Source organism: Stylophora pistillata, chromosome 12 (assembly GCF_964205215.1).
Source record: "Stylophora pistillata chromosome 12, jaStyPist1.2, whole genome shotgun sequence".
Taxonomy (NCBI): Eukaryota; Metazoa; Cnidaria; class Anthozoa; order Scleractinia; family Pocilloporidae; genus Stylophora; species Stylophora pistillata.
Genome location: NC_142530.1, coordinates 16174353 through 16197669, shown reverse-complemented (window position 1 = coordinate 16197669; position 23317 = coordinate 16174353). Strand labels below are relative to the sequence as shown.

Here is a 23317-nt window from a genome sequence, read left to right as displayed (position 1 = left end):
TAACCCTCCCCCCACTTCCTCCAAGACAAAAATAACCTGAAGTAAAAATAACCGGAAGTAAAAATAACCGGAAGTAAAAATAACCGGAAGTAAAAATAACTGACACATAACCGTGTCTGCGCACAAAGCAGTTAATTGCGTGGTGTTGCACGGTGAAAACTTGAAAATGGGCAAGGATGTGCGAGGAATAGGGAAATGCGCTTGTGGAGAATGCGAAGATTTCATAAGGTCAGATGGTAGGCCTAGCCAAAAGTTGCCGATGAATCCCAAAAAAAAGGTGGCCGATAAAAGTGTCTAAAAGTTGCCAAAAAGTTGCTATTTTTTCAAAAAGTTGCCAAAAAGTCGCTGAATTTCCAAAAAGTTGCCGAAAAGTTGCCAAAATTTTTCTGCTTTTCGTACCTTTTTTGGTGTTAAAGATTAAAAATTCGCACATTGCTTCTTATCAAAACTTTATTTGTCAAAGTCCAATGATAATATCAGAGGTTCTTTCCATTACCCTTGATCAACAAATAGTCACTGTAATTGTCCGCCATCTTGAAAACGTGCAACGTGATATCGCTGACCTCGTGATAAAACATCACAAAAATCAACCCATGGTGGGGGCCTTAATTGTTGTATGTTAACTGTAAATTGAATAAATGTCTATCGAAAACTGACCAATGTGGCTCAAAACGTGAAGAAACTGGCTTTAGAGAACCTAAAAAAGCCCAAAGTTGCCTAAAAATTCTAAAAGTTGCCAAAATTCTAAAAAGTTGCCGAAAATCTCAAAAGTTGCCGAAAAGTGGCTAAGCCTATCAGATGGAGTAGCTCAAGTAACGAATCGTCCCCGGACACTAATTTTATACCAGAGCCCCGCACGGAAACATGCCGACGTCAAAATATGGACGAAAGCGGGCACGGGTCGAGAGAGACTATTTACGTTAGTTGGGACATGTGTTTAAAATGATGTAGATTGACTTAGACTGGTAGCTTTGCTTGTATATATAAGTTTTAGGTTTCTATACACTTCGCGTGTTTGGTAACAAATAATTATAAAAGTCAACTAACCGACATGGAGTAGATTTTTCCTTGCCAAAAAAAAAAAATTGTCACCCTCCCCCGGCTGCGTATCAAACAGGTTTGACCCTCCCCAATTTTTAAAATATTTACTAATGACCCTCTCCTCCGAAGCCCCGGCCCACCTCCCCCCCTTAATAAAAAACGTACCTTCCCTTACCAGGATATGAAAAGCGCTCAGTCGTGCAATCATTTCAACCCAAAATTGCTACATTTTACAATTAGCATAAAGTGACACGTGCGTATAAAATAGCCCAGAACTGTCCCGCGCTTAAAGCAGACCATGCAGAAACATTTTAGTAACGTACATCTATTAGCTTTTGTAAATGCAACGCATTTGAAGGGGTTGAGAGCTACGTTTCGAGCTACTATTCTGGAAAGGAGTATCAGCAAGCTAGGTTCAGTGAACTTAGTTCGTAGCATTCCTAATCTTCTCGTAAGCATAGGCGACATTCAGAAAAGTAGCCTCGTCGAACTATTGATGGAATTTTCTGGTGAATTATCGCCCAGATACAGCTTCTCCCTAAATCTCTGAGACATAGTCAATCAATAATGTAACAACTGTTAGATACTTTTTCTAATATTCAGTGAATACTTCTTTATTTCTTGCTTGATTTCCTTATTACAACTTTCTGCTATGGGGACTAACTCAACTCTCTGATTGAAAATGTTGTTCACCAACTTATAAAGGTGTCACTTGTTAAGCTATCAATTCCAGGAATTCGGAACCGGAATACTCGGAATTCCCGGAATGACCGAAAAATGATAATTTTTTATTCATAAAACACAGTTTTAGTAGTTTTCGTAGTTTTAGAGATACCTTTGAAAGAGGCGTGGCTCTTAAAAATTACTGGCGCGTGGAGATTTATACTCTTGATGAAGATGATAAACACGAAATGGTCCAAAAATTCTTTGCAAATAATGGTAGACACGTCCGAATCCGAGACAGTAAACAACAAGCAGTGTTGGCGTGACAGTCTGGCAGTTTATTCATTGACAGGTAATGTTAAAGCGAGACCCGCCCACCGTAATAATAAAAAAATACAATCATAAAGCCCTGGCGAAGGCAGCAAAGTTACAACAGATGGAAATAAGGAAAGCTACAATACAAGAAATTATTAAACGGGAGAAACGGGAGGGAACTGAAAAATCGAGCGAGCTGGTGATGCCCGTAAGGCGAGAACCGAACCGAGACTGATGAGTTGCAAGGCTGCAGGTTAAAACATATTGAGCAGTGAACGGAACTGCGTTACTAGACTGTCAATTATACCGAGATAAATCGAGTCGTTTTATCTTGCACAAACTAGTTAGAATAGAATCTCCTTCAAAGAAGAAATAATCCGATCACACTTTGGGTTCACTCGCCAAGTACTTAACGTATTTACATCCACTTTTCCATCTAGAACCCTCAGCGCTCGAGGTCTTCAATGATTAACCACGCTTCTGGTTTCAGTTTACCTTGAAGCAGTGCAATCTTCGGCATCAGTTTGTATATTGTAGACTGTGAGCTACATGTAGTTCTACTACGTGTATCCCCGTGAACAGCGCCATAGGTAGTTATTTTTTGTTACGTCACGTGGTCCCCTGCGTTTTATGGAGAAAGTTTTGCATTTTTTTTTTGTTTTATCTGTAGAGAACTGATTTTCCTCTTTTTTTTTCCTTTTTACTTTTATTTTACTTTATTTTTAATTTTTTAATCAATTGACTATTTATTTGTAAAATTTTGTTATTTTTATTGATTAATTAATTAATTATTTTTTTGAATTTACAATTCTTCGGTCATTCCGGGTGTCGTGAGGCGTACTAGTCTGAGTCAGCCATCTTGGTTGTAAGCGTGTACTCGAGTAATTTTTTTTCAGGTGATTGTATCACAAGTTAGTTCTTCTCACACAAGCCAACGCACCCGATCCGACTTGTGTTTTAAGTGAAGCTTGTGCAAGAGCTTTTACGCTCTTAAAAGACAAAATTTAACAGCTTTAATTATTATGTGTAACTATAGGCGGATTCATGCTGACCTCATTGTTTACAGTTTTGGTCATTTGCATACGGCTTTGTTGCATACGGCTTTGTTGTTTGTTGCATACTCGTTATTTGTATTTTGACTCGCCCTACGGGCTCGTCAAAATACGGCACAACTCGCAAAAATACTCTGCGATACTACACAACAAAACGTCTAATTAACAATTATTCCACGAGCGCGCGTTGGATATGAGATGATAGATAGCCAACGAGGCGCTACGCGCCTCGTTGGCTATAATCATCCCATATCCAACAAGCGCGAGTGGAATAATTGTTTTATTAAAAACGTTAAATTAAATTATTAAATTTTATTAAATTTTTAGCTCCCTTTTAATTTTAAGCTGACACGTACGCTTACCATATTTGTAGATTATGGTATATTGGCTGATATACCATAATGGCAAAGCCAATAAAAAGTCTTGAATTGCATTACCCAATGATCTAGTTTTTAATAATAAGATGTATATATTTTAATAATTGTATTTAAGGCCTTGCATGGACTTGTTCCCGAATATATTTCTAAGTTATTTAAATAACGCAATTGTAGCATTAATTTGCGAGGCAACAATATTCTTACTGTACCTAGAGTAAACACCACTACTTACGGTCTGCACTCTCTTGTTTATCGGGGCAGTAACTTATGGAATTCTCTCCCTAACTACATGATCACGATGAGATCGATTCCTGAATTAAGTAAATTTAAATTGAAAATTTCCAAAATGAAATTTGACATTGTTGTACCTTTTGCGGTAAATAATATTTAAAATTTGTAACTTATTAGTCACATTTATTTATACATATAATTATTTAATTTTCTTTTATTGTATTATTGTATTGTAGTAATTTCAATATCTTTACTTGCGAGATATTAGCAAGTATTTGCTATCTTTAGCTTTAAAGATAGCAAATACTTGCTAATATCTCCAAGTAAAGATATTGAAATTACTAAACTTGAAATTATTAAACTTGAATGATTCAAGTTTAAATAAAGTTATCGTATTGTATGGCTTGAATCTTCGGTACGAGTTGTACTACACTGAAAGGAGTCATTGCACTCTCGCAAGCCAACAACTATCGGTTTGATCCACCGGTGCGGGTTGCACCACAGAGTGTGTGAAAGAGTTGAAAGTGTTTGAAAAGGAAGCCTCCTGAAAGAGCCATAAAGTGACATAAGTTGTATTGTAGTTGCATTCTCCTTGGACTGTTGAGAATTCACGGAGGCATATTTAGAAACGATAAAAGTAAGTATTGGAATCTCGATTGTACAATACCGGTCAAGGACTGGCTTTTATGACAATCTCGTAAAAACAAAGGATATCTTATCACGTTTTATGGATCAATTTGGAGTTTAATGCTTATGATGTTCTACTTAAATCTATTTGACTTGCCAGTATTGAAACAAGTTGTTAGCTCAACGGACAGAGCACTGGACTGTTGTGCGGTTGGTCGAGGGTTCGAGCCCCGGCCGGACCAACACTCAAGGTCTTAAAATAATTCAGAAGAATATGCTACCTCTCTATAACATCAAGAAATGATTAGATATTCTAGTCTTCTCGACTAGGGACGAATAAATGGAGGTCCCGTTTCCTGCAGGGTTAGGGGTAGGAGACGTTAATTTCCCACGCACGAGATTACTGTGGATGTCCTCCCCTGGGGTGGGATGGGTGGGTTAATAATATTCGAATGTATTTAGAACGAATCGCGGGCTCATTATACATCTCGAATTGAAATAAATGAACAGAAAGACAGACAGATAACACAAAATGTGGAATGATGTGATGTTTTGGTTTTCACAAATGATTTTCTACAATGCTTATATTCCATTGCTTATAGGAGCCTAGTAGTTTAATGTTACAACTGAAATTTGATTAGTATTATGTTTTCCAAGTAATGCCCAGAATTATTCAGCCCTTAACATATCTTGACTTCCTGTAAGCTTGGCAGTCTTCTAAATTCTCTTCATAATGGTTCGGATGAGCATTGATATTTAAACTTGGTAATAATACATGTGTATAAGGCTTTTATTTGGTTGACTACAACTCCTTTTCAGTCACTTGTTTCGTTTTGGTTAATTCATCACAATACATGAAAAATTACACTCTTGATTGTCTGAAAACAACTACGTACCGACCAGTAGTCTACATTTGTAGTACAAATGTAGACTACTCGTAGGCTCAGCAACAATGGATCAAACTAGAAAGCAATCAGATTTACACGAAGTAGGTTGTGCTGATTGAAAAACATAGTAGCAGATAAAAATAAACAAACGCTTTAATGTTTTAGATATATCGACAGACACTGACAAAATTGCATTCATGAGTAAGATTTCAGCTGAAGGACAAATTTTGATAACATGTCAAGTTGACCATTTAAATACGATGATGACAAGTTCACTTATTCATTTCATGTCTCCACATAGCTTGAATTTGGGAAACACACTGCCAAGAAATAACAACATCAATAATAAGAAAACTTGAAAGATTCTGGTACTTAAAATCATATGATACCATCATGCGCTGGCCTGTACATTGAATCTTGTTGTGTTAAAGTTGTCTCTGATTATTGTTTCTGAAATCTGTTGTAGTGACACTTATCTCTATTGAACTTTCTGTTAGATAAAACCTGTTGAAAACGTGAGTCTTATTGGGTTAAAAATTATTAGCATTTTTAATGTAATGTTACTTCAGAGTACTACCTGACATAGGATTCATTAAAATATAATTGCTTGTGCACCTATCTTTTTCCCCTAAATTCTTTCATTTGCAACCCCATATCCACTTACCTTAACTAAATTTTTCTGAGTTTTTTATTGAAAATACAGTCCCAAAAAACCCAAATACAATAATTAGAGTAAACGCTTTGCTCTCAACCAACTGAAAAGAGAACTTTGTGCCCTAGTGAACAATAGAAACCTATGCTCAGCATTGTGTTACTTTACCTCTATGTATTGTCCAAACTTAGTCATGATTCAAACCAAAGCTCCCAATGGCTTCTGGTGTAGATTACATAATTTCCCGAATGTCTCGGCCCTTCTGGAAAGTTATGTCCTCATGTACTGGTACATAAAATGCCAAAAATATTCATATGAAATGCTTCCCAAGCCGGCTAATTTCATGTCACTTGCCTCGGAAAAGACAATCAACCTACAAATTTAAGAAATCAATTCTACCTCATTATGTAAACAAAATCATAACTGAATCTATCAGGCCACTATGGGAGATGATGGTGACGTTTTTTTTAGATCCTAAAATCCTCAGGTTACATGTGCAACCTTTGTTATCAAGAAAGGACCTCCATGACAAAGTTTGGCTATTAACCCTTATCTTGAAAATGAAAATGAAAATTTCAGGACTATTCACTAGTTACCAGTATCTTATTTTATGGATGAACAGGAACAATATTGAAAACTATCTAACCGTAATCAGCTATTAGGTCTTCTAATAGAAGCTCAATAAGACACCAGACACTAAAAAGCAGCTCAATTTGGTAAGCCACACATGTACGCATTGCGGACCTATTTTTAAGAAAGACAGGAAACTGGGCTTCACAAGCGTGTGACTTCAAGTAGTCACCTCCATTTTGGTCAGTAACTCATTCAAAATGATTTGAAGTAGCACCAGCTTATGTTTGAGCACGGAGGAGCAAAAAGGGTTATGAATATGGCTGGAAAGTCATTGAAAATAGACTGCAATGTAAGGCACTGATTATAAGAAAATGATGCAGACCCGTATAATACCTTGTTCATTTGTCGAATTTATTGCATGCATCACAAGACCAATGGAACATAATTGATAAACATATACCCTCCAAGATACTCGAGGATTTCAAAGAAATTACTCACTAGAGTACTGTCATGAGATCCGAATTGCGAAACCAAAATGTCAAGCTAATCAGACCCTAATAAAACAAAAAAAAAATATAGAAAATGGCAAGGGTCGATAAGAGTGACAGGCTGGAGCAATTCTTTCATTACCAGAGATTTCTACAGTCACACGTACCATTCGCCTTAAAAAAAAAAATAAAAAAAATAAATAAATAAATAATAATAATAATAATAATAATAATAATAATAATAATAAAGCTTATTGGGATGTCCCTATATATGCTGATCAACAAGAGGTCAGATGCAATAGGGTGGATGCACGCATTGTAACTCATATGTGCAAGAGGGTTGTGACGCTGGAAATGAGCTGCCCGTGGGTTAACAATCGGACAAGAAAGGATGAAGAGAAGACACTGAAGTACAGACCCCTTCGCTGGGAACTAAGGCGGCAGTTCCCAGGCTACCAGGTGAAACAATATATAACATCATTATGGATGCCCTCGGGGGGTGGTCACGGGAGCTGGATGTCATGATGCGCGAGCTGGTGGGAGGCAGAAGCACAGACGTACTGCGAAAGATGCAGAGGGCAGTGCTCTCGGGCACGCTGAATATTTCCCGGACTTTCAAGGTGGCAGTTTGAGTTCCTGTTAGAAGGAGGACCGTTGACACAACGGAAAAGCTTTTTAGGATTAGTTAATGTACATTTAAATTTTACTCCATGGGTCACAGGTTACGGTTTTCGCCCTGTGCTGCCTGATTAGAATGTAGCATTCAGTTGATTTCTCTGCGATAATAGTAGTAATAATAATAATAATAATAATAATAATAATAATAATAATAACTTTTATTTATATAGGGCTCATATCCTGAGCTCATGGCGCTTTGCAACACTGTGCGGGGGACTTTACCAGACTGCTCAGCAGTTTACAATCAATGAAAGGCGAATCTAACAGATGCCCCCTCTCTCTAATTCCCAGTAAACAGGCCAGACCACATCACAGTAATCTCGCGAGTGGGTTCTTTAACGTCCCCTGCCTAACCAAATTAACTAATAGATGCAGGAGACGGGACCTACGGTTTATTCCTCCTTTTCCGAGAAGACTAGAATGTCGATCCATTTCTTGATGTTATAGAAAGGTAGCACATTCTCCTCAGTTACTTTAAGACCTTGAGTGTTGGTCACTTGCCTCGGAAAGAAAAGACCTCGTTGCAGTTGTTTTGACGATGTATGCTTTTATATCTCCGCCTCACAATTACAGGGCGTTTCACTGAGTGGAAATATCAGCGGTCGGTTTCCCTTTTCTTGATCTCAGTTTCCATGGATGATTTCTTGGAGTTTTTCCGACCAAACGACGCCAATGACGCGCGAAGTAATCACTAACGTTTTGTCTGTGCCCATAATCTGAGACGTATGGAAACTTGTTGGGCGTGTTGTTTGCTACAGACCCCCAACCTCTCCTTTTCCCGTTGGAAAGAGTCAAGAGAATGGCCCTTCGCCATTTAATATTCGATATTAAATTCGTATGATTCGTTAATTCGTTTGATTAACATTAATAGTACGCCTGTGGCCGTTTAGCATTGCGTGAGAATAGATCAGATACCGTGTCACGCTAGTATGCTACAGCTGAGTGATTTTCCGGTTGCCGTTTCTAGTATTATTGAAGTTGACCTTCTACCTTCTTCGAGTATAATCGAGTTCTCCTCATCAAAATGACTGAAAGCAAGGGAACAGGTATGTGAGTAACTGATATAATTATACGTATAATGCACGATCCTTCGCAGTAGATAGCGCTATTTATGCAATAGCGAAAATCAGACCTGTAAAAATCAGGCATGTACGGGATTCGAACCACTGACCTCTGCGATACTAGTGCAGCGCTCTACCAATTGAGCTAATAAGCCATCTGGGAGCAGGCCGTTAAGTTGATTCGTAATAAACCCGTGATGATAAATCAGATGCAATGAATATATGAAGTTCATATATTTTGAACTGCGGTATTAAATACGTATGATGCACGATCCTTCGCAGTAGATAGCGCTATTTATGCTATTGCATAAATAGCGCTATCTACTGCGAAGGATCGTGCATCATACGTATTTAATACCGCAGTTCAAAATATATGAACTTCATATATTCATTGTATCTGATATAATTATGTCATGAAAATAACGCCTTCTCCGTGTAATCTAAAATTTAAACTTAGACAATCCTTGACATGAACATAAGATCGCTATGGCTATATGCCAAGCAGTCGGGCACGGTCTTAAATAGACTAAATGCCCGGCAGTCAGAAAACTTCACCGAATTTTCACTGAAAGCTTCTTTGAAGCTTTTTTAGAGTATGACATGTTTCTTTATCAATGTCAAGCGACTCTAAAAATTATTTACCATAAAATGGCCATCTCGCGACACTTAGGCTCAAACACAATAGCGAAATATTCACTTAACGAATTCCGACTGAAAGCCTCATTTAAACCTATTGAAGGTATTTGGTGTTTCTTTAGTAATTCCAAGCGATCCTAAAAATTATTTCGGTTTTACATAAGAAGATTTAACCGAGCTTGTGTTTCCCATCACATCACTCAGTATCTGTGATATCAGACTGCAGGTCACGGTCTCAAATAGACTAAATGCCCGGCAGTCAGGAATATTCACCGAATTCCGACTGAGATCCTCAATCAAACCTATTGAAAGTATTTGGTGTTTCTTTAGAAATGTCAAGCAATCCTTATAATTATTTTGGTTTTACATTCGACGAATTTACCGAGCTTGTGTATACCGCTCAGTTATCGACACTTAGCCATTTGCGAGACTGCCGGTCACACGGTCTCAAATAGACGAAATGCTCGGCAGTCGACAAAAATATTCGCCGAATTTCGACTGAAATCCTCATTCAAACCTATTGAAAGTATGTGAGGATTGTTTAGAAATTTCAAGCGATTCTTATAATTATTTTTTTTTTTACATTCGACGAATTTATCGAGCTTGTGTATACTGTAAAATTGCTCAGTTTATATCGACACAGCCATTTGTGAGACTGCCGGTCACGGTCTCAAATTGAACATGCTGCTGGGTCAGTGGGGTTTGCGGCGTGACAGCTCAGCTACGTATATCAGTATTGTGATGAATTAACCAAAACCAAACAAGTAACCGAAAGAAGAGTTGTAGTCTACTAAATAAAGGCCTAATACACATGTCAGGGCCGTAGCTAGCAGGAGGCAAGACGAGGCAATTGCCTCGTCTTAATTTTAGCCTTTTCGAATTTTTTTCTTAAAGATTGACTTTTCTGAAGAAAAATGCCACGGAAAATCCTTAAAAGAGCATTTCTAAACCTCTAGATTGCAAAGTTTTCTGGGAGGCATGTCCCCAGACCCCTCTAGCGGTTCGCGCCTTCGGCGCTCGAAACTTGCCTCGTCTTGTCCTGAAATCTGGCTACAGCCCTGCATGTATTGCTACCAAGTTTAAATATCAATGCTTATCTGAACCATTATGAAGAGAATTTAGAAGACTACCGAGTTTAAAGGAAGTCGTGAAATGTTAAGGTCTGAATAATTTTGAGCATTACTTGGAAAACATAATACTAATCACATTTCAGTTGTAACATTAAACTACTAGGTTCTTATAAGCAATGGAATAAATAGGCTTTGTGGAAAATCATTTGTGAAAACCAAAACATCACATAACTCATGTTTTGTGTTATCCACCAACTTGCTTCAATACTGGCAAGTAAAATACATTTAAATAGAACATCATAAGCATCAAACTCCAAAAATGATCCAAAGTTATCCTTTGTTTTCACGAAATTGTCATGAGAGCCAATCCTTGATCGGTATTGTTCAATCGAGATTCTCGTACTTACTTTTGCCCTTCTGAAATATGCCTCCATGAATTCTGAACAGTGCAAGGAGAATGCAACTACAACGCAACTCATTTCACTTTATGGCTCTTTCAGGAGGCTTCAGACACTCTCAAACTCTTTCAGACACTCAGTGGTGCAACCCGCACCGCTAGATCAAACCGACTGTTGTTGGCTTGCTAGAGTGCAATGACTCTTTTCAGTGTTGTACAACCCGTACCGAAGATTCAAGCAGTTAAATGTTGTCTTTTAAGAGCGTAAAAGCTCTTGCACAAGCTGCAGTTATAACACAAGCCAGGTCTCGGTGTGTTGGTTTGTGTGAGGAGCACTAACTCGTGATACGATCACCAGAAAAAATTACTCGAGACCACGCTTACAACCAAGATGGCTGACTCAGACTTGTACGCCGTACGACACTAGACCACGTGACAAGCGCTTGACTCTCGTGGACAAATAAATAAATAAATAAATCAGATCGCGAAATAATGTGGCTACACACTTTTTTCAAGCCACGCAAAAATAGATGGGAATTGTTATGGTCTCCCTGTTTTGTGTTTGTGCGTTGACCTTATATGGTTTGTACATGCGCACGCATCTCATTCATTAAAACAGTTCTTTGCACCGAACCGCCATATTGTTTGGGTGTTGTCTCTGATTTCTCGGAATACATGACAGAAATGCTCGCTACTGTAGAATGAAGGGTTAAACTTGATACACCATATCGCAGGTGTTATCAGTGGGATTTGCAAAACTTTTTATATTCATTGATTTCGAGGAAATTAAAATGACACTGCCAGGAACTATATGTACAAAAAGGCACGCATAAAGATTAGGACTTATCATAACCTCAGTCATAGCAAGTAGCACAGGTTCAGGTGTATTTCAAATACTATTTCATGCCAGTCATCCTTCGGTCATATGCAACGGCGTTCGGGTCGGTCCACATTCTCGGGCAACAATACATTGTTACGCTCTGACGTCATAAATTTGTCAGTGTGCCTGCGCAGTTCAGAGATTTTGACTGCAAACGAGTTGGCTCTTTCTTTAAGAGTCCCAACATCTCCGGCTAAAGATTAAAATTTTGGCCATTTTACGGCTAACGGTTAATATCATTCCATTATTGTGACCAGAAATATTTTTATGGTTCACTTCTTTTACGACGAACGATTAAAATTTGTCGATATCTACGCCTTATAGCTAGGTTTGTGGCCATTTTACGGCCAACCCATTGACGTTTGTGATTAACCCTCTTAGTTAGTGGAGAAGACACGATTGATGCAAGCAATTAAAACGTTTCACTGGAATACGTCATCTAACGCCAAAACAGCTAATACGCTGTTGAGGATAACTCACGCCAGAGAAGGGTGGGTCACTTGTAGCAGAATTTAACCTAAATTCTTCGTTAAATTTGACCACGATCCGCATCAGGCCCTTCAGTCTTTTTTCCGATGCAATTCTTATTTGTGTTTTGGTACTTCGATGATGTTGCTCATGATTGCTACTTTGGCGCTCAATAAAACTAGCGCTGAACCTCGAAAATTTAATTTTGTTATATTTTAGTCAGCTACTATAGTTGCTTTAGAAAGTAGACATTTATGCAAGTCTTGCACCGAAGAAACTAATCTGTTAAAATCTGTTACTCCTGTACTGTTTTTAGAAAAGCTTTACAAAGAGCCCGCTGTCCGTGTACCAACCCTCGCGCGTCTTTCTGAGATCGCAAGTAGCTTGGGCCTAGAAATGGGAGAGAGTGAGCTGATGGCTTATCGAGGTGGGAATCTTAGTAATTAGTTATTTGTAATAAATATTGTACATTTTTATCTGAGTCCAAGCGTAAATCAATTTGAAGCCAAGTTGGTCAGAGGAAAAATACAACTAGCCAATATAGATGGAACACAACTTTATTTTAGGCTCTCCTATCATCAATTACCCTCCTCCCTCCATCTGTGGCAGCCAATATGGCTGCCACGTTTTTAACTGCTCCGCTGAAACTTTTATTTATACTTGTTCTACTGAAGTATTTCCTGTTCGACGACTACCATTGTGATGTCTATTCTTTTATCGATGGATGTGCAAATTTTCGGAGTTTAATTCGAATTAAGAGAGGAGCTTTCAAGCCTGAATACCTTCCCGCTCGTTCATTGTTTTCGTGGAGCAAACATAGTTACACTTGCATCTTCCTTCCCTCGACTACTGACATTACTAACTGCATGGATGTGGAACTTAATCCGGGTCCCTTTATTTGTCCGCGTTCTATAATAATAATAATAGTAATAATAATAGTAGTTTATTAAATTCTCTTGCAGTAACTTACTGAATTAACGATTTATGATACAATGAAAACTTAATAAGAACGACTATGTACATTTCTGTATACATTAAGTACAAGTTATATACACTACGCGGAACATACATCACATTTGTTAAAAATACTTAAAAGTTAAAAAGGCTTCCGTGCGCTTCGTTCTACAGGTAGTAACGTTTCTGTAAAGATACAACTGGTCTGATTTGTGCCTGAGGTTATAGGGACAGGTATCGTCTAAGCGTGTTTGTAGAAGAGGATGGAGAGGGTGGTTTAAGTCCTTCATTTTGCACATATACTCTTTACATATCTTATCTCTTCTATACGCAAGGGTCTCCACCCGTGCTAACTCGAGGGCTACTGAGTAACTATCGGCACATGGGAAAATTATCTTAAGCACCCTTTTTTGTATGGATTCAATTTTTTCAGACAGATAACCTGGAATGGATTGCCATACTGGTACGGCGTACTCTATAACAGATCTAACAGCGCTTGTATAGACCTTTAACATGCTACCTTGGTCAACGCCGGCTCGACGTAGAATACGTAGAGAGTAGAGCTTCTTGCAAGCTTTTTTATATATGTAGTTAACATGGCTATTCCACCAAAGGTCGCTATCGATGAATACTCCTAGAATCTTGTAAGTCGATACGCGTTCTATAGTGTTATTACCAATAACTAATGGTCTGAGAGTAAAATTAGGATAGGGTTTAGTCTCATGTTATGGTCCATGGAGAAATCGTGAATGTTAGAAACGATCGTATGGAGCAGACTGATAGAGGTCCTGGGTAGTATTTCTATGGCAGACGTGTCATCCACAAACTTGACCCTTAGGTGCCAATCAGCTAAAAGATTGTTTGTCATTATTGTGAAAAGTATCTCTCCTAATTTAGTTCCCTGTGGCACACCTCCCTTGAGGAATTTCCATTCTGATAGTGTTGTACCTATTCTTACAGCTTGCTGTCTGTCGGTTACGAACGCCGCGATCCAACTGATGAGCGCTGGATCAACCTCTAGTTTTCGCAACTCAGAGTTTGTTTCGCAACTCATAGTTGTGGCTGACTCAAGGAGATTACTCAGTGAAATCGAGTTGTGACGTTGCACGTGTTGGCATTCGGTCTGTATCTTCTGTTCATCGTTTTGTATACGACCGTACTGACCTGTTGCGTTTGTGCCCTTTGCATTTTGATGTATGTGCATGGAACCGACCTCGGAATTGGAAGTATCGTGCTGAGAGAGCTGGCGGAGTCCTTCCAAGAGAATATAGGGGATCTAGGGCTGGAAAGTTGCTTCAGGAGAAAAGAATACACTACTCATATAATATTCAACCTTTGGTTTCTCATCCAAGTTCTCGATCAAGTTTTGCATATTCCAAGAGTACTTCCAATTGTTCAAACCACAGTAATCTAACGACAATACCGTGCAAACCAAGGGAAAGTAGATATACACCGGTAGTTTGCCCTGCACATTTCTGCCTTATAAATGCTCGTTCGGTAAACAACAAGACTCTTCTTGTCAAAGACCTTCTTACTGAACATTGTATTGATCTGCTTGCTGTCACGGAAACATGGTTGCAATAAGAGATTGATAATGATTTTATTATTCCTGATCTATGTCCTACTGGCTATTCATTTCATCATGTTTCACGACCTGGCACCGTTCGCGGTGGCGGAGTCGGTTTATTGTTTCGATCATGCTTTAATATGAAGCCGCAACCATGCAGGAAATTTATTTCGTTTGAATACATCGAATTATTATTGACTTCGGTTGGTAAAACCTTAAGAATGGTTATTGTGTATCGTCCACCTCCCTCGACTACTAATGGCCTATCGACTACTATTTTCTTTGATGAATTCTCCACGTTCTTGGAGAAATACATTACTATTCCTGGCAGCTTGTTAATGGTTGGCGATTTCAATTTTCAGGTTGACACCTGTGACTCTGAATACGCAACCACCTTCCTTCATTTGTTGGATGTATTCAATCTTAATCAACACATAAATGGATGTACACATAAGGATGGTCACACCTTAAGGCACGTGCAAACGCTCGCAACAAGTCACAGCATGTTGGATCTTTAGATGAGAATACAAAGGACTCTGGGACACAAATTCCCAAACTAGTAATCTTCGCCTTGATTTCTGTAACATTAATGTCCAGAATGTCTCTCATATCTTCGAAAGCTCTTTCGCGTTTCTTTCGCACATGGTAGTTAATTTTTGTTGACATCCCACAAGCAATCTTTTTCCTCAAGAAGATCGATCAGTTGATCGATTTCCGGCTCCGTCCACCTTCTAGCTCCTCCTCTGTCTTTTCCGTCACTAGCCGCTTTCTTTCTGCCTTTGGTTGCTGTTAATTCCTCGATTAATTCCTCGTTCACTGACGTTTTCCATCTCCGACGCCATGTTTATTTCTTGTTCGCATGTATTTGCGTTTTGAAATCTCAATAGATACGTGGCATGTAGTGTGCGTGCGCCGGCGCAACATTGTTGGATGTGCTGTGCAAACGAACGCAACGTTGTTGTACCACGTTTCGATGACCGTGAAACAATAGAAATGTTGGCACTTGTTGGCTCTTTACTTTGACCAGTTTCAAACTTCATCCAACAACTTCCAACAAGTCGCAACAACAAGCAACAACACACAACAGGGTGTTCAAACACTTGCAATGTGTTGGGCCCGACAATGTTGCGAGCGTTTGCACGGGCCTTTAGATCTTGTTATTCCTAGATCTGACGATGACATTATCTCTGATTTTTCTATTGATTCTTCTTTTATTATATCTGATCATGCCGCTATTCACTTTTATCTGAAGCTCAAAAAGCCAGTGTTTGACAAGAAGCTTATTACCTTTAGAAAGCTTCCTTTAATAAGTTTGGTTCTGATGTCTTGAATTCTAGTCTTCCGAGTCATTTTGCTGCGCCGCTTCCGTGTCTTGATGTCCTAATCATTCAGTACAACGACGTTCTAAGTTCTATACTTGACATCCATGCTCCTCTTGGGACAAAGACTGTTACTCTGCGTCCTGCTGCAGCTTGGTATTCTGAGGAAATAAGTAGTTTGAAAAAACATCGTAGAAGATTGGAATGGCGATGAGGAAGGACTAATTTTCCAGCCGATCGCCAATTGTTTATTGATCAATGCTGCGCTGTCAACAACTTACTTTGTTTTTCCAAGAAATCTTATTACACGTCATTAATCAACGAAAATCAGTCGGACTATATACTTCTTTTCAAGACTATTGAAAATCTTCTACACAGAAAGTGTGATACACCTTATCCGCCATATAACTCGCCGTCGGAGCTCGCAAATACGTTTATCGAGTTCTCTTCTGATAAGATAACTAAAATACGTGTTGACCTTGATGCTGCAGCTCCTATTCACTCAGCTCCAGAAGTTAATTGGGTCTGTCCTTATACGTTTGATGAGTTTAATATGGTAACCGTTGATGACGTCCGTGAATGTGTTGGGAAACTTTCTTCCAAATCATGTGAACTGGACCCACTTCCTGGCTTTGTCACAAGTAACGTTCTGGACACACTGCTGCCGTTTATCTCCAAGATTATTAATACGTCACTGCAATCTGGCCAAATGCCCTCTCATTCAAAAGTTGCTAAGTTACGCCCTCTTCTTAAGAAGCCTTCTCTGGATCATACGCAGTTTTCAAACTATCGCCCCGTTTCAAATCTCACCTTTATCAGCAAAGCAATTGAAAAGTCTGTTGCTAACCAACTGATTACTTATATTAACCAAAACAATTTGGACGAGACACTTCAGTCAGCCTATAAACAGTATCATAGCACAGAAACGGCTCTCATTCGCGTGCAAAATGACATCCTCACAGCCATTGATAACCGTAGAACAGTAATTCTATTACTTTCAGATCTCTCTGCTGCCTTCGATACGGTTGATCACGATATATTCCTTTCTCGTCCACATGAACGCTTCGGAGTTACTGGCAAGCCATTTTTATGGTTTCACTCTTATTTGTCCGATCGCATGCAGTATGTGTCTGTAGATGGCGGAACTTCCTTGAAACATGCTCTTCAATGTGATGTTCCACAGAGTTCTGTTTTGAGACCCATTTTGTACCTTCTCAACACGTCACCGCTCTCTGACATTGTTAAGAGATTTAACTTGAGTTATCATTTTTATGCTGATGATTCGCAAGTTTATTTGTCCTTTCATTGAGCGTTGTGTACATGAGATTGATCACTGGATGTTGGTTAACCGTCTTAAACTAAACAAGGATAAGACTGAATTACTAGTGATCTGTGCTAAACATCTACCTATGCCAACTGTTCAAGAAATCTCTGTCGTCAGTGAGACCATCCGCTCCTCGAAGAAAGCTAGAAATATTGATGTTACTTTTGACAATCATTTTCTTTTCAGCGATCATGTTGCAAGTGTTTGCAAATCATCTTTTTACCATCTCCGTAATATCAGCTATATAAGAAAGTACTTGTCGTCGACCACTACTGAAATACTTGTTCATGCATTTGTATCTTCAAAATTAGATTGTTCAAATTCATTACTCCATGGACTTCTGAACTACCAAGTAAAAAAGTTACAGCACGTCCAGAGCGCCGCTGCTCGTCTCATCTCTCTTTCAAGAAAATATGAACATATTACGCCTATTCTGTTAAATCTTCACTGGCTTCCGATTCCTTATCGCATTATGTTTAAAATTCTACTCATCACGTACAAAGCTCTTAACAATCTTGCACCATCGTACATTCGTGATCTACTCACACCTCACGTTCCAGCTCGTCAACTACGTTCATCATCTAAAAATCTTCTTGTGATTCCTTGTTTTAATTTGAAGACATACGGTGCAAGATCTTTTTCCGTAGCTGCCCCCACACTCTGGAACACTTTGCCGTCCGATATTATGAACAGCCCCTCAGTGTCCGTTTTTAAAAATAAACTTAAAACTTTCCTTTTTAAATGCATTTTTATAATTTTACTATTGTGTCGCTCTTGTTAAGCGCTTTTGAACTTTGAGGAATTTAGCGCTATATAAATACTTTATTATAATTATTATTATTATTATTATTATAAATGGCTGGTCTTTGATGCATTAGAGATTTCGATAAAACTGACTCCTCAACATCAATTACCTTTTTTTTTAAATTTTATTACATTTTTTATCATTATCATTGTTGTTACTACTATTATTGTTTCTGTTATCATGATTATTATCATTATAAGTATTATTATTAATTTTTTCAGAGGCAATTTCCAATACTCTGGCTGATACGTATCAGCGGTTGTACGAGTTACCAGATCCCAAACTGCCAGTGAAATATCCACGAACATCAGGTTACAGACCATCACCGGAAGACAACCCCTACAATGCTTGGTAAGTAAAATGTCAGAGAAAACTTCTTAATCCAATGGAAATCTCCCGTTTATGACAAAAACCCCACTATGATATACTGTATATGCGTTGGCGCGTAGCTTTTCAATCAAACTCTGCCACGGAGGATATTTACAAATTCCCACTGTTGATTCTTAACTTATGAATTTCAATCTGGACTTTTTGAGGTACTTTAGTGAACACATAATCCTCGCAATTGAACTGCAGTTAAAGAAATTGCATGGAAAAAACGCCTAAAATTCAGGCACCGACAGGATTTGAACCTGTGCACCCCACATACAAGATGCACGCTGCTACAACTGAGCTACATGTTTAAAGCTTTAAAGCGAGGCAATTGTCGTTTGAATTACATTATTTACATAAATTGCTATCCCTCGCCCCAAACATGTGGCTTCGTAGCTCAGATCACCAGCTTGTTCATCATACGCATGTGGAAATGTAATAATTTGATTTTGAGGTATTGGCGATGTGATATAAGAGGAGCATCAAGTGGCAAACTTCATGGCAAGACTGTGGCTATCAAAGACAATACATGTGTGGCAGGGGTACCCATGATGAATGGCTCACTTACTTTGGAAGGATTTGTCCCGGATGTGGATGCTACTGTAGTGTCCCGAATATTGGATGCCGGTGGAAACATAATTGGGAAAAGTGTTTGCGAAGATTTGTGTTGTAGCGGAGGCAGTTTTACTGCTGCCACTGGTCCTGTGGTTAATCCACACAATAACACGAGAATGTGTGGAGGGTCATCTTCAGGATCTGCAGCTTTGGTTAGTATGAAAGTATAACAATGTCCGTCCCCCCCTCATCCACCCCCCATCCTCCTCGCAATGAGGAGACCCGGCAGTATGCGAGAAAAATTTCTCTTCCAAAATCTTATCATTGCAAACAATAATCTCCAAACTGTCCATCATTACATTGCTTTCACTCAACGAATAACCTGGTCTTCATGCCTACCTTGGAGAGACGGAACAGGACCCTTGTTCAATGTCCATTTGTTTCGTTCTGATCACGCATTATATCTCAACAAGAACCTTTTTTACTTTTTGATAAATTTCATTACAAATTGCTTTGCATAGCCACGCTTCTTAATTACGCCCATGCCTTATCGTTGTTTTTAAGGTGGCTGGAGGTCAAGTCGACATGGCAACCGGTGGAGATCAAGGAGGTTCTATAAGGATCCCTGCTGCCTGTTGCGGCATTGTGGGACTGAAACCTACATACGGGCTAGTTCCGTACACAGGCATCATGCCGATAGAGTTTACTTTGGATCATACAGGACCTATGGCCAGGACTGTGTATGATACAGCTCTGATGTTGGAGGTAGGTCGACAAGTTATGACAAATATTAGAACTCCCGAAAATATCTGGTCTGCGACTTTCCAGTAAAAGAAATGGATGGATTGTAGCATAAGAATCTTGATTTATCGTTTTTTCACTGTCGCTCCAAATGATGCCTAGATTCAGGAGGAGTTTAATTATATAACAGAGACTCTTAGATCAACCATGATAAGCGGGTGTAGTTATAGATTAAAAATATTGTAAAAATGCGCAAATTCATTTATGGAAAGGGTATTTTAACGATTTACGACTCTTCAAATTTTAAAATAGGCTATGGCTGGCTATGACGGGGGACTTGACCCCAGGCAGCCACAAGATCTCAAGGTGCCGAAGTATACTTTGTGGGTAGGTCTTTTTTGGAATTTCATATGCGATGAATCGATCATTTATATGAAACAGTGGAAAATTGAACGTTCTGTGTCTCGTCCCTAGATAAGAGTCTACCAATTCATTTTACTTTGTCTCGCTGAATTAGCTTTTGTTCAGTTAGTTTAAGGAAGACTCCTCGCGGAGAGAGCCTGGAAAGACAAGAGGTGATGAGGAATTGAACCTGACTTTATAGACGACAAACAAATAAAGGAGGAAGTTTCTAAGGAAACTGTGGTGTTGTATCGATGGGGGTATTACAAGATAATTTTGAGTTGCTAATGTGATTAGCCATCGTAGAGCGATGCTAAAGCGGAGGTTAGCCCCTCATTATTTTCTCTAACGAAGGGCTAAAGCTCGAAATTTCAGTTTTAGAATCACTCTACGATGGCCATTTCACATTTTCAACTCAGTTGATTAAACAAAAATGACTCTATCGACAGTGGTTGCTGAGAAGCTAAAAGCTCTGTGGTATAGTGGGACATGGTTCAGTAATGGTGAGAGGTCGGATGTACGTCATGGTTGACAGTTCGACTTAATCTATGGCGTAGGCCAGGCGGGGTACACTTCGGCTTTAAAAAATTTTAGAGATGGAAACGCGTGGGGTTGATCGAGATTGAATTGAATCTACAGCCAATACTGGTTTTTTTTTGAAAATCCGAATAGTATACCTTGGTGGGATGTTTTTGTTTTTAATGCAAAGTGATTTGGTCAGCTCACAGGAAAAATAGAGAACTTGAAAATAGGAATCTTGAAAGAAGGCTTTGGATTGAAGAACTCCGAAGCGGATGTGGATAAGATGGTCAGAGACGCTGCTGAACAGCTGGGTACTGCAGGCGGCGCAATTGTTGAAGAAGTGTCTGTCCCAATGCATTCTGACGGTAACTGAGCATTGTTTGAATGCAAAAAACCAATCCAAAGGAAATAGGAATGGAGTGGAGTTTCTCTTCATTGCCTCCTATTTGAGATACATGTGTATATATATGATACCGTTAAACTTACACCAGTAAGCGTAATAGGTTAATAACTTCATTTTAGATTGAAAATAAACTGAATGTTCGATGTGCGTGTGATACATGAGATGATCAAAGAATAATTTCAAAATGGCCTCTCCAGTTGGATATTTTTAGTTACCATAAAGTTTTAAAGACCGTAAAATTTAAAACGTCATTGTGTTGTTAAAATTTACCTCAAGACCACGTGAACTCGTCGAATGTCATCATTTGTTTTTTTATTTTTCTCTCTTTTTTGTTTTTGTTTTTTGTTTTTTGTTTTTTTTGCTTATTAACACTTTGTTGTTGTTTTTCCTTTCCATTGGCTGTACGTTTCAACAGGTGTTCGAATCTTTGGGGCCATCCTACATATTGGAGGCGATCGAATGATGTTTGGAGGAGCTGGTGAGAAGTCATACTTGATTTTGTTATGGCGGAAAGTGTCACTTTGTCGTAGTTGCTGTTTTGGTAAACGATTCTTCTGAACTGTTTCGAGTTTCACAGGATCATGAATAACAGTAGCTAGCTTTTTTTTTCCTTTAACAGTGCTCATACATTTGAAATTGTTTATAATTCTTCTACAATTATGGCCAAACCTTTGTGTTCGGCGATGGTAAACAGTAGAGGTTACTTTAAACCTTTACGTTTCATCCAATGTCATGTCAAGTCACTTGGAGCCAAATCATGTATGTCATTTGCCTGTCATAACATGCCATGTCGTGTCAAGTTTGTCATGATGTGACGCCATTTTATGTCACGTCAGCTTACCTCACCTTATGTCATACCATATCGTTTCGCGTCACGCATCCTTATGTCAAGTAAAATTTTACCTGAAAATGATTTGTTTTACAGGAGCCGGAACCTCGGCAAGGATGTATTACGACACCACTCTACAGGGAGCCTTCTCTCGAGGCTTAAAATGTCACTCGAATGACCTGTCAAAAAGAGAAAAACTGATACGGTTGATCGCCAAGTATTTGCACGAGGATTATCACAGCATCTTTTACGGAAAAGCACAGAACCTCGGTCGAGAGCTTTGCAAGGACTACGATGCGGTTCTTGAAAAATACGATGTGTTGATTCTGCCAACCATACCCAAGAAGGCGCCAGTTTTCCCACAGGAAAATCCTCCTCTGAAAGGTCTGATTTTTGGCATTTCAATATATTCATTTCAGATAATGAATTTGTAATAATAATTTTCAAAACTTGGAAAAGGGTAAGGAAATGAGCATAACCCAATGAAAATGGGGAGAAGACTCCAGCGACAATGGGAGAAAAAAGTTAGGCGATCAGTTCACATGAAATAACCATCAATGTTAAGACATATCTGGCCTCTTATTTTGCAGAATATTTGGCAAGGGCTTCTGAAAGTGCTCCCAACACGTCACCAACTAATGTCACAGGTCACCCAGCTCTATCAATCAACGCCGGCTTCAGTGAAGGCTTACCAGTCGGTATGATGATTGTGGGAAGAAAATTTGACGAGATCACTGTTCTGAATGTTGCTTACGCTTACGAAAAGATCAGGGATGCATAAAAGATAGGATTGTGAAATCACGGTCTATCAATAGAACCAGAACTACAAGATTTTTTGAAACCTTTTAGAATAGAAAATGATTCGATTCATAACAAAGGTCAAATCATTACACTGTCGAAGTAAAATCTTGTACAAAAATCTCTTTTAGTACATTTTAGCAGGTGGATAATGAGAATTCTGAATCCGTTTTGAAGGACAAATGTTTTGGAATTTGTCGATCTACTAGGGATTTTTGTTTAATTTATTATTTGCTCGAGAAAAGTGCAAAAGTACCCAGAACTACTTAATACTTAGCAGTGCGTACAAGATATCTGATAAGAGTGGTGCTGATTTATCCATTTGAACACCAATGAATTTTCGATTCGTTTTATGTTACGTTACCCAGGAGTTTTTAAAGGAAATCAATATATAGTGTTTTTTTTGGAGGAATTGCGAAGGTGCCTCTCCATTAGAACTTTCCTGAAGACTGCGAGAAAGAGTAGTCACATAAAGCGGCCATGTGAATATCGTCCACTTGTGGCTGAAAACTGCTTTTCAGTACACTATTTTTGTTCAAAATTACCTCAAAATGTTATAGATATTGTGCCAATGCCAGTCCAATAGCGGAAAAGTTGTAAAATGCAAAGAAGAGCTCTGACAAAAAATAA

The 23317-nt window shown here is 38.7% G+C and overlaps 2 protein-coding genes across 2 annotated transcripts in view; one reads left to right on the top strand and one right to left on the bottom strand.

Moving 5' to 3' along the window:
- The window catches only part of LOC111342807 (uncharacterized), a 31072-nt gene extending 25032 nt beyond the window's left edge, over positions 1-6040 (bottom strand). Inside the window, exon 1 of the mRNA XM_088740054.1 lies at positions 6014-6040. Within this exon, the coding sequence (XP_088596180.1) occupies positions 6014-6040 (27 nt within the window). The remainder of the gene's footprint in view (positions 1-6013) is intronic.
- Positions 6041-8501: 2461 nt separating this feature from the next.
- On the top strand, positions 8502-22980 carry LOC111342805 (uncharacterized). The gene is made up of 10 exons (XM_022949926.2): positions 8502-8630; positions 12413-12523; positions 18287-18416; positions 18892-19204; positions 19557-19757; positions 20046-20120; positions 20857-21022; positions 21476-21538; positions 21986-22273; positions 22480-22980. The coding sequence occupies exons 1-10, from the start codon at positions 8609-8611 to the stop codon at positions 22668-22670; spliced, it is 1560 nt and encodes a 519-aa protein (XP_022805661.2). The 5' UTR covers positions 8502-8608; the 3' UTR covers positions 22671-22980.
- Positions 22981-23317: the final 337 nt, after the last annotated feature.

Coding starts and splice junctions, on each gene's coding strand:
- LOC111342805 (XM_022949926.2), top strand. CDS start 8,609: ATGACTGAAAGCAAGGGAACAG. Junction 12,524..18,286: donor TGAGCTGATGGCTTATCGAG/GTGGGAATCTTA, acceptor TAATTTTTTCAG/AGGCAATTTCCAATACTCTG. Junction 21,023..21,475: donor TGTCCCAATGCATTCTGACG/GTAACTGAGCAT, acceptor ACGTTTCAACAG/GTGTTCGAATCTTTGGGGCC.